This window comes from Aphidius gifuensis, linkage group LG3, assembly GCF_014905175.1.
Source record: "Aphidius gifuensis isolate YNYX2018 linkage group LG3, ASM1490517v1, whole genome shotgun sequence".
Classification (NCBI taxonomy): Eukaryota; Metazoa; Arthropoda; class Insecta; order Hymenoptera; family Braconidae; genus Aphidius; species Aphidius gifuensis.
Window position 1 is genome coordinate 1,261,372 of NC_057790.1, and position 11,702 is coordinate 1,273,073.

The 11,702-nt window shown below is 24.4% G+C and overlaps 1 protein-coding gene across 6 annotated transcripts in view; it reads left to right on the forward strand.

Moving 5' to 3' along the window:
- Nucleotides 1-11,480, forward strand: part of LOC122851288 (serine/threonine-protein kinase tricornered) — a 37,836-nt gene extending 26,356 nt beyond the window's left edge. For 4 of the 6 annotated variants that reach the window (XM_044150418.1, XM_044150416.1, XM_044150417.1 and 1 more), the window contains 7 exons: nucleotides 6,850-6,926; nucleotides 7,701-7,934; nucleotides 8,029-8,236; nucleotides 8,428-8,545; nucleotides 8,896-9,389; nucleotides 9,467-9,625; nucleotides 9,720-11,480. In XM_044150418.1, coding sequence (XP_044006353.1) covers nucleotides 6,850-6,926; nucleotides 7,701-7,934; nucleotides 8,029-8,236; nucleotides 8,428-8,545; nucleotides 8,896-9,389; nucleotides 9,467-9,625; nucleotides 9,720-9,835 — 1,406 coding nt within the window. In that variant the 3' untranslated portion in view covers nucleotides 9,836-11,480. Of the gene's footprint in view, nucleotides 1-3,076; nucleotides 3,099-4,074; nucleotides 4,449-6,849; nucleotides 6,927-7,700; nucleotides 7,935-8,028; nucleotides 8,237-8,427; nucleotides 8,546-8,895; nucleotides 9,390-9,466; nucleotides 9,626-9,719 lie in introns of those variants that run through there. The other 2 variants (XM_044150421.1, XM_044150420.1) reach the window with 2 other exon arrangements.
- The last annotated feature ends 222 nt before the right edge of the window (nucleotides 11,481-11,702 follow it).

The window sequence follows — 11,702 nt, forward strand, 5'->3', positions numbered from 1 at the left end:
AGTGTGTAAACGACCTGCCTATGGTTCTTGGAGTCTCGAGTTCGAGCGTGTCTTATTTTCAAACATTCTTAACGTTATCTCTATAAGAAACTTTTAAATCTGAGTAGCCAGTGTGACGTCAATGTCCTAAGAATGATGTCCACTCCAGCATTTGAGGTGGACTACCTTCCAGCATAGAATGATTGAAATCACCTCAATTCTTCTAAGCCAGAATGTATTTGCCCCAAATGCTGGATTCATTTTGGTTTTTTTATGTTTAAAAGTATTTTTTTATATTTAATCAACAGTGCTGTCAATTATTATTCAAGTATAAACATTATAATAAAATGACTATTATCAAATGGCTAAAAAAAATTATAATAAATAAATAAATATTGCATTTAAAAATTAATCATATATCTTGGATAAATTTAAAATTAATTAATTTAAAAATGACTCAATGTAATCATTATTTTAAATTTAATTCTTTTAAAATATTTACTATTTTTATTAATCATTATATATGATTAATTTAATAGTAATTATTATATATTTTTAATGAATTTTTAATTAATCAATTTATTTACTTTGCCATTGGATATTTTTCTTGTACAATACATATATTTTTTTTAATTGTAATTAGGATATTTAGTCATGTGATATTCAAAACTTGACCAACTTAACTATGACCCTTGATATAATCCAAAACAAAGCATCGCATGTTTACGTGAACATATTATAATCAATATTCCTCTCGAGTATGCAAATATTCTGAATTCATATTACATCCTATAAATTAGATGTAAAAAAAAAAATTAAACAAACAAATTAAAATGACATTCAACAACGGCGCCTGTCTTTAATAATTTAAAAAAAGAAAAAAAAAATAAAAACAATCAGAACAAACGTCAAAGTATTTATATACGTCAAGTGATATTTATTGAAAAAAAAAATATAATCAGTATATAATAGTTGGCATGAATATGCATCATAATGTCAAGGGTTGAAAATGAATAATAATAAAAATTGAGATATAAAATACAGAAAAATCCATCTAGTGTATAGACAGAGTCAATTTTTCGAGCCGTATCGCCGGTACAAGACGATTTCAATTCCCTGGACCGTAAAAAATTTGCTTCGGTCGAGTCCACTGATTCGTCGTAGTGCATATAACTTGTAGAATATAGTTATTCGTAAGCTGTAACAACTGCATTGTAACAACTTGGTATTGGTCGTCTAGTCTCTGCTAATTCTCTGTGGACTTGAAACAATTTTTCAGACATATTGCAGACCAGTTTAATTGTATATTTATATATGTGACTTGAATGTCGACAATGCAGCTTACTTCAACTACATTATTGTTTTATTATTTTTATTATTTATAATTTGCCTTTTTTTTTTTCTTCTTAATTTTTTCGCTACGCTTTCCGAGACAAGATGATGTGGTGAACATAATAATTGTTACAATGTCGTCAATCTCTGACGACACTTCCTTTTGTATTTTAAACTGTCAATTATTATTAATTTTTTTTTTTTTATAATAAAATACGCGTTGAGTATATAATATTACTAAATTGAAAAAATTAAATTAAATTAATAATATTTTTCATAGAAAAATCAAATATTATTTTAAAAAATTTTTTAAATTTCTAATAATTTAATAATATTTAAATAATAATTAATTAGACTAAATAATAAATAAATATTTTAATAAAAAACTTTTTCTTTCATTCAGTTTGATTATTAATTTTTTTTCTATGTAAATTTAAAAAATAATAAAAATTTAATTATCAACATGTTAATAATTATTAAGAAAGTAAAATTTTTCAAATAAAAATAACTTTCATTATCATCTATAAATTACAATCTTCCGTAAAAATAAAAAAATAGATATATTAATAGTCGTGCATCACGAAGTAAATATAAATATTAACGATCAATGCCCGGTGTGTTAAACTATAATATTCATTTGATTGAATGCAGTTACAATTTCCTAATGCACCATGAAACATTTCAATTATCGTTTAAAATGTCTGTATCTACTCGTCCGCTAACAAGTACATTAAATTTTTCGTAACAGATTAGACGCATGTTTACACAAAAATATAAATTATCTATTTATAAAAAAAAAAAAATTTATTTGCAATTTTTATGAGTAAAATAAATATAAATTTTAATAAAATTATATAATTTAAACTTTTAAATACAAAAATTAAAATTAAATAATATTTTTTGAAATAAAAATATATAAATTTTTATACTTGCGACTAAATTAAATTACAAGTCACGTATACATAGATGATTTAAAACAGTATTTACATGTTCTGCACATGCAGACGTGCTAATGCGATCTGAGTCGTCGACGTCGGCCCTATATGTAGTCGCGACGTCTCGGCTCTTAGGGGTGACGTCAAGCTCATGAAAATCCCCTATTAGAAGCCGAGGTGCGTTAGTGTAATATAGGTATTGTATACACTCTTTCCTAAGCCACATTGGTCTCTTTTTTTTTTTTTCATTATTTATATTTGAATCTATCTTTTTTTTTTTTATCTATTTAACATCCCCCCACTAGCCACTTGGTGGTGTGATTGAAGAGGACACACCAGTACCAAGACACTTTTTACATGGTCAAACGAACAGTCTCGTGCGCGAAATTGCAACGAATGAACATAACGTTAAAACGGAATTCAACAACTGCATGTTTATATATGTATAAAAATTTTATTTTGTATTCTATATGTATTGTCGATCTTCGACCTCGGCTCACGGATGTGATTCTTATTCGTTTGTGGATTATACAAACAAGCCATTCCAAAATAAAATCCATTCCATATAATTTTGATGAAATAAAATTCATAAAAATATATACCTACACTATTTAGATTTTTAAAATACATTTAAAATATTGTTTTTTAATTATTTTTAAATGAAAAATTAGCTTGTTTTTTTATATATTTTTTTATTTTATCGCATAACAGTTATGTAAAGTGGTGAAGCTTTATAAATGTTTGTGTTAAGTTATAATTAAAAAAATATATTTATTATTTGTGATTGTGATATTCAGGTCAGTGTAACAGAGAGATCTTTTATTGTTCACTGGGATATATATCTATTTAAATGTATGTAACTTATTTATTTTTTTTTTTTAAATATTTATTATTTTTTCACACATGGAATGAATCAGAAGCAGCATAAAACTTGTTTTGCTAAAAAATAAAAGAAATGAATAAAATAAAAAATGAGAATTCAAAGTAGCTGGTTATTAAAATAATATGTTTTCTTGTTTAAATATATTATATGCATGTATATACGACTGTCAGGGTCAAAGTTTTAACATGATTGCCGAGCTTATATGATTCACAATATATTAAGTGGTAGCTCCAACTTGTCGTACAAGACGAAACGGTAAAATCGTCGTTGGTCAGTGAATAACCACATGATAATTAATTTTATTTTCTTTAAATTTGACATATATATTTTGTAATTGTTGTTTTATTTTTATTTAAAAAAACATGGTTAATTTATTTTAAAATAAACAAATTACAACATTCGAGCTTTGAGCTTTTTTTTTCTTTCTAATAAAAGCTCGTGAAGTTTATATTTTTACATGCCTAAAATTAAAAATCACAATGAATAATTAATTTGTCATTCAAATCGACGTTTAAAATTATAATTTTACATAAAATTAATTAACCAAAATTAAATTAATATAATAAACAAATAAATTTTCATATTTTTTTTTCAATTTAAAAATTATCATTGTATAATTTAATTTAAGGTATTAAATAATTGCTTTATTTGTATTAAATAAATTTTATTTTTCAAAAAAAAGATATTTATTATAAAAATACAAATAAATTTTTAAATAAAAAAATTTAATTTGATTTAAAAATAATTTTTTATCTAATGGATATAACTTCAATATTAGTCTAATTAAATTTAATTAGATCTGGATTAGTTTTCATCTCTTTGCCTCTATTATTATATCATTTAAAAGAAAAAAAAAATTCTCAAACATGTAGTTTAGACATCTTCAAGTCCAACGGGTTGTTGCGCACAGTAGATTATTATTTTTCTTTATTTTTTACCATCAGTCTGATCACCGCGTGAGTCGATGGCCGAGGTTCGTGTCGCGCGCTTCAATCTCGCATTTAAAGTGTATATATTCAAAACCAGGAACACAATAATAATATCTCTTTTTCACCTACGTAAATTTGTACATCCATTGAATATCTTTCAATTTAAAAATAAATAAATTTCACGACATAATTATTATTTGTATAACCATTTAAAAAATAAAATCATTTAAATGACAAATTTCAAAGTGTTTCATCTTTCTGTTTTGTCGAACAAGTTATTTTTGTGAGTTTTGCCTGACACTGTCGTCCAAAAATACACGACTAAACCATCACCAAAGACCAAGAGAATGCAAGAGATCATCTGACCGGTTAAACATACTCAACATATTTGTGCGTGGAATATTTTAAACCTCTTTTTTTTTTCCATTCTTTTCTCTTTTTAATTTAATCTTATTATTATTTATCAATGATAATGTAAAATTCATGACAATACAAGTTCATTGACTGTAAATTATCAATATCATCATAAAATTCATTATTTAAACAGCCAAAAAATTTATTCTACAAAAATAAACATCAATTATAATAATAATTTTTCTACATGTATGTTTATAAATTCTATTGTTTATAACAAACAAAATTTAAAACTTTTTGACCATTTTAATTTGCCAAGTTTTGCAATATTTGAATGCTCATTGTTTCCAACTTTTTTCATTCGAAAAAAAAAGATTTTTTTTTCTACTTGTCTGTGGTTTTTTTTCTAGCCACGATTTGCCTTTGTGTTTTAAAGTATATATTTTTTTTTTTGTGTTTATATATTTAAATAAAAATGAAAAAAATTTTTTTTTACATTTATCTATTCATTGAGTTATGGAATAATTTATTTAATCGACATGGTTGTCGTGGATATTACAGTACTGCACGGTTCATTGTCTCGCTGAATCGTCGTCGTCGTCGTCATCATTATCATCATCATCGTAGTAGTTGTAGTTGGTTCAGGTGAGGGTCCAAATGGATGCCTAAAGCAAACCAACTTGTTCTCAAGACAAACCTGTTTTTTTCTCTCTTGCATTTAACTCCTTTCCCTCTCATAGAAATTTTATTTATTTATTTTCTATATTTTATTTTTTCTTTCTCACTTTATCAACAGAGGAAGCATCAACTTGCATGAGTTGTGCATCAATATATCTAGCATCAAAAAATCTACGACTAGCCAGTGTCTTTAATTCCACTTTGAACAAAATTCTAACAAATTTTTTAACTCTAATTGCAAATGAAAAACTATCAATTTTCTTTTTACAAATTTTTAAAATTTATATACGTTTTTTTAAATAAACAATACTAATTTTTTATTACAATGTAATGTAGTAAATTTTATTGTTTTCATATTCCATGCCTTAAAACAATCGTGTAATTTTATTTTTTCTTTATCGAAAATTGATACGAAGAATATATTATTTTCTTCTTGATAAAGATGTTCAATATGACCTTATCTTTAATCCCACATGTTTTTATTTTGAATAATATATATTGAATATAATGATAATATCAACTAGTCGATGATGATTTTATTTATTTCTATTAATACCCACTGGGTTAACATTACATCACCTATTTGTCTTTTTTTTTTTTCTCTGCCTTCTTAGTGACACTCTTTGTGAGGAGAAAATTTCTTCAAGTAGTAAGCAAATACTTGAAAAAAATAAAACATTTTTTTTTCGTTTTATTTTATTAAACATGTATTTGTTTGCATTTTTATTTATATATGAGTTTGAATTGTTGTTTATTGAGTTGGGGGCGCAACAAGTGACGTTGAGAACAAACCTCAAGATTAATTTTTTTTTTTAAATTTATTTATCTCAATATAAATTATTGCGTTTATTGAAAAGTTTGTGCAATATACTAACGGACTATAATGATGACAAGCTAACCGCGTGACTCAATAAATTTTTTTTTTATTTTAATTATTTATTATTGTTATTAATAATCTATAACTCATCAAGTTGAATTTAAAGGTTTTTTTTTTTGCGTACAAATTTATTTTAATGACTTGCGGAAATCCTATTTCCCTCATAATTTTAAATAATAAATAAAAATAATAACAAAAAATAACAAAACAATCGTCAAGTTGATTTGAAATATTTTTTTTTTTTTTTTTTGGTCGAGTGATTTTTCATGGTACACACAATTTGTTAGTGTTCACTTTGTGATAAAAATAATTCTTTTTTTTTTTCGCTTTGTTTGAAATGTGACGTCATGACTCAAGCATGACTCATTTGTAACTCAAGTTAATGTCAAACTGATTTGTCGGGAGACTGCTCAAGTATATTATATAAATTATTGAACGATTAGAAAAAAAAAAAAGATCATATGATCATTTGAATAGTTGATCAATCGATTTAATAAAAAAAAATTATTCAAGTGAAATCTCAAGTGGAAAATATTACTTGTAGTTATTTTTTTTTATCATTTAAAACATGAGCCTGTATGCATAGCAACATGTTTGTGATATCCGGCAACTGTTAATTCATATTAACGTGATTTAATACTGCAAGAAAATAAAAATACTGCACGAAAACTCGTGTCATTATTGACCCGCATATTTGTTGTTTGACATTTATTGTAAATGCATTTCCGTTCTAGAAATTTATTGCAATAATTGCTATTTTATATTTTACTATTTAAGCTATTATTATGTTGAACAAATGAATATTTTTTTTGATTGTTGAATTTATTTATGGAGGTTTTTTTTTGGCAATTTATTAATTAGTTTTTTTTTTGGTTGTTTCAGGGGTGCTGGAGATGGCCGCAACCGAAAACACAATACGATTCAGCGGTCACACTTTGGACAAAGCCACCAAGGCCAAGGTAATTAGTAAAAAAAATATATACTAATTTAAATTTATCAATTGGAATTATAATCAGCTGTGGAAATTTTTTTTTGCATTGAAAAATGGAAATATTAATTTTCAAAGATAAGAAGGTAGACTTAATTTTTTCATTTTTCGTTTGATAAGATATTTAAAAAATTCAAATATATTCTGACTTTTTTAATGAGTCTATTTTAAAATTATTAGACAATAAAAAAATATTAATATTATTGAATAAATAATTTTCACAAATATTTAAAAATTACTAGACAATTCTAAAAAATTTTTTTTTCATTTCTTTCAAGCATTAAAGCCAATTGGTAAATTTAAAAGTAAAAAAAAATATAAACAAATGATTTGTTATGATTAAAAATTGTTGAATAATTAAAAAATGATAAAATAGATTTAAAAAAAAATTATTAATTTAATTATAACTATTAAATTAGATTAAAAAAAAAATTTTTTAATTCTCATAATTTTCTTGTCACCTGTTAAAAATGTTATTCAAATAAAAACAAAACAATAGGCTTAAAAAAATTATTCAAAAAAAGAGTAACCTTGGAATCACAAATTAGCAAGAGTGTTTATTAATCATCTGAATACTTAAACAGCTTTGATATGCGACTTAACAAACAGACATATTTTTGTAAACACAATATAAATCACACGAAAGTTATTAAAAAACAAAAACAAATTACGTATTATTATTATTAAAATATTTCCTTGCAAGATATATGAATTATTAAATAAAATTTTTATGTTATTCTTTAAGGTAACACTTGAAAATTACTACAGCAACCTGATAGCTCAACATATTGAACGTAAACAAAGATTGGCTAAACTAGAAGAAACCCTAAAAGATGAAGGACTATCTGAGCAACAAAAACATGAAAAAAGACTTCAACATGCCCAAAAAGAAACTGAATTTCTTAGATTAAAACGTTCAAGACTTGGTGTTGAAGATTTTGAGCCGCTTAAAGTCATAGGTCGTGGTGCCTTTGGCGAGGTATGTATACTTAAAACTTTCTCTCTACTTACAAAAAAAAAAAAATAATTTCAATATAAAATGATTGATAAATAATTGAATATTAATTTGATAGGTAAGATTGGTGCAAAAGAAAGATACTGGTCATGTATATGCAATGAAAATATTAAGAAAAGCTGATATGCTTGAGAAGGAACAAGTTGCCCATGTTAGAGCTGAAAGAGATGTTTTAGTTGAAGCTGATCATCAGTGGGTTGTTAAAATGTATTATAGCTTTCAAGATCCAATTAATTTATATTTAATCATGGAATTTTTGCCTGGAGGTAAGAAAATTTTCATCATTTTCACAAATACATTTCTTATTTTTCATTTTTTTTTTGTTGATAAATATTTCATAAATGTAAATTGAAATGATTAATTTAAAATTGTTGTATTATTTTTAAGATTTTATTATGTCTTCCGGATATTTATTACTCAATAATGAGTCATTATAATTTATTTTAAATTGTTACAGGTGATATGATGACACTTTTAATGAAAAAAGATACACTTTCTGAAGAGTGTACACAATTTTATATATCGGAAACGGCGTTAGCGATCGATTCTATTCACAAACTAGGCTTTATACATAGGTATTTATTGTATTTATTTATTCAAATAAATTATTTATTTGTTTATTTAATTATCTATTAATTAATTAGCTTATTTATCTATTTATTTGATTATTTTTTGTTTAAAAAATTGGACAAATAGTCTATCGAAATCATTACTATTTAAAATTCATTTAAAAAAAAATTATTATATTATTTTTAAATTGTTTATTAATAATTTATTGTATATGGAAATTTCAATGATTAATTATTAATTATTTTGTTTATTTTTAATTTAATTTTTACTATTAAATTTAATGTGCTAATGAATAATTGTTATTTAAAATTTTGATGTAATATTAATGATTAAATTTTGTATTTTGTTTCGACAGGGATATCAAACCGGATAATTTATTGTTAGATGCACGGGGACATATAAAATTATCAGATTTTGGTCTTTGTACGGGTTTAAAAAAATCTCACAGAACTGATTTCTATAGGGATCTTAGTCAAGCTAAACCATCAGATTTTATGACGTCTTGTGGGAGTGGTAGTGGTGGTGCAATGGATAGTAAAAGAAGAGCTGAAAGTTGGAAAAGAAATAGAAGGGCACTTGCTTATAGTACTGTTGGAACACCAGATTATATTGCACCAGAAGTCTTCCTTCAAACTGGATATGGTCCAGCATGTGATTGTTGGTCACTTGGTGTTATTATGTATGAAATGTTAATAGGTTACCCTCCATTTTGCAGTGAAAATCCTCAGGAGACATATAGAAAAGTTATGAATTGGCGGGAAACACTTATTTTTCCTCCTGAAGTGCCGATAAGTGAAGAGGCCAAAGATACAATAATTAAATTCTGTTGTGAAGCTGACAGAAGACTAGGTAAGAAAATTTAAAAAACAAAAAATAATAACCAAAATGATTTTTAAATTAATAATTGAATTATTTTTTTTTTCTAGGATCACAAAGAGGTATTGAAGAATTAAAACTAGCTCCATTTTTTCGTGGTGTAGATTGGGAACATATCAGAGAACGACCAGCTGCAATACCAGTTGAAGTTAGATCAATTGATGATACATCAAACTTTGATGAATTCCCAGATGTTAAACTTGAAATACGTAAGTTAAAAAACACATCAAGATATTTATAATTAAAGTAGTAAATAAATTGAACAATATATTAATGTTTATGAATTTTAAAATTATTTTTTAGCATCAGCACCATTGCCACAAGACGGTGAAGTGATATACAAAGATTGGGTCTTTATAAATTATACATTTAAACGTTTTGAAGGATTAACACAACGTGGTACGCCAACAAAAAAATAGCAACTCAATGATATTTGCATGACAACAGGCAATCATCAGTGTGACACTATTGACACTCCTGTCCAGGTACATCAACAGACAATTCAAGTATCATCAACGTCTGTTAGTCAACTGAGAATAGATGCTTGATAGACAAAAATTGTATTTCTTTTTTTTTTAATTTAGTTGCAATTAATTTTTTTGATGCTTTTAATAAAAAAGCTTCATTGCAACGGATTTCATGATTGATGTGAATCAATAAATACGTCTGAAATTAATGTATTGTTAAAGAGTATAAAATTAGATTGATAAAGAGTCACTTTGCTAAGAAATTTAACAGATTAATTTATATAAAGATTTATGATTTTTTTTTCTATTTCTTTTTGATTTGTTTCGAGGCTTTTTTTGATCGAATAAACTTCAGTCAACTTTCATTTATTTAAAATATTAAAAATTATTAAATTATTTAAATATGCAACATCCATTACCAATGTGCTCTCTGTCAGTCTTTTTTAAAATTTAACTTGCTTTCTTTAACGCGCGCTGTGATATAAGAAAATAAAACCTGTCATAAAAATCAATGATTTGTTTTTTTTTTCATAGAGAAAAAAATAATAATAATAAAATAATTATTGAAACAAAAAACAATTCACATTTTTAAATGACATAATGACATGATAATATTGTATTAAAATTGTACATTGAAATATAATGATTAATCAGAAAAATTGAATTAATTATTACTGATATATTCTTTTTTTATTTTTTATTTTTCAACTGGTTTTTCTTATTGTTGAGTGTTAATTTTATCAATTGCCTCAAAACCCCAGCTGTAAATCTTGGCAATAAATAAGTAAAAAAAAGCTGTCAATAGTTTAAAGAAAAAACAAACAAAAATTCGAAATAAAAGATAACAATTTGCTGAATAACAACAAATTAATTATGATAAATTAATAATAATTTAAACCAAGTTTTAAAATATTAATGAAAAATAAAAAAACAATATATTTAAAAGAAAATAAATAGTTTCATATGACTTTCCCCAAAATATATACCTAAAAGAGAAAATAAATTTTAAATATCATAAAAAAATAAAATAAAAAAACCCCGTTAAACGTACAATTTCAAATATAGTTTGATAACAAAAAAAAAAAAAAAAAAAGTGTCTAGATTTATGAAGAAGTCTATGAAAAAGAGGAGCTAATAAATAATAAATGAACAAAAATGAAATTCAATTTTAACCAGTCAAAAAATAGAAAATAAAAATTAAGAAAAATAAAAAATAAATAAATATAAAACTATTTTGTGCATTCATAGTAAATAGAAAAAAAAAAAAAATAAATTAATAATTAATTTCCGTGATTATTGATTGCGACAAAAATAAAGAAAAATAATTTGTTAAAAAAAAAAATTATCTACTTGTCGTGTTTGAAGAAGTACATAAGATATAAAAATATCATCTTTTGAACGTCCATACTGATTATAGAAAATAACAATTAAAAACGATCATAATTTATTTAAATTAAATTTAAAAAATAAATATCTACCACAATAGTCACGTGATGCCTTTGCCGCGACAATTTTGAAAATCCTTAAATGCAGTAAAGGATTCAAATGAATAAATTAAAATCGCAAATCATAACTGAGATCAATTATTACATAAAAATAACAAGCTAAATTTGAACTGTTTTATTGTAAAAAATTTCGTGCTAGTTTCGAATGAAAAAAAAAAAAAGTAATATTAACAAAACACACGTATTATTTTCCCGCCCATTTTGGAATGTACTTTTATTTTTATTATTGAGTTCTTGTGTGTTGCATGTACTGCATGTTATCATGCAAATTGAACTGAAAAAATTTACTTTCATTTGACATTATTTAATGACAT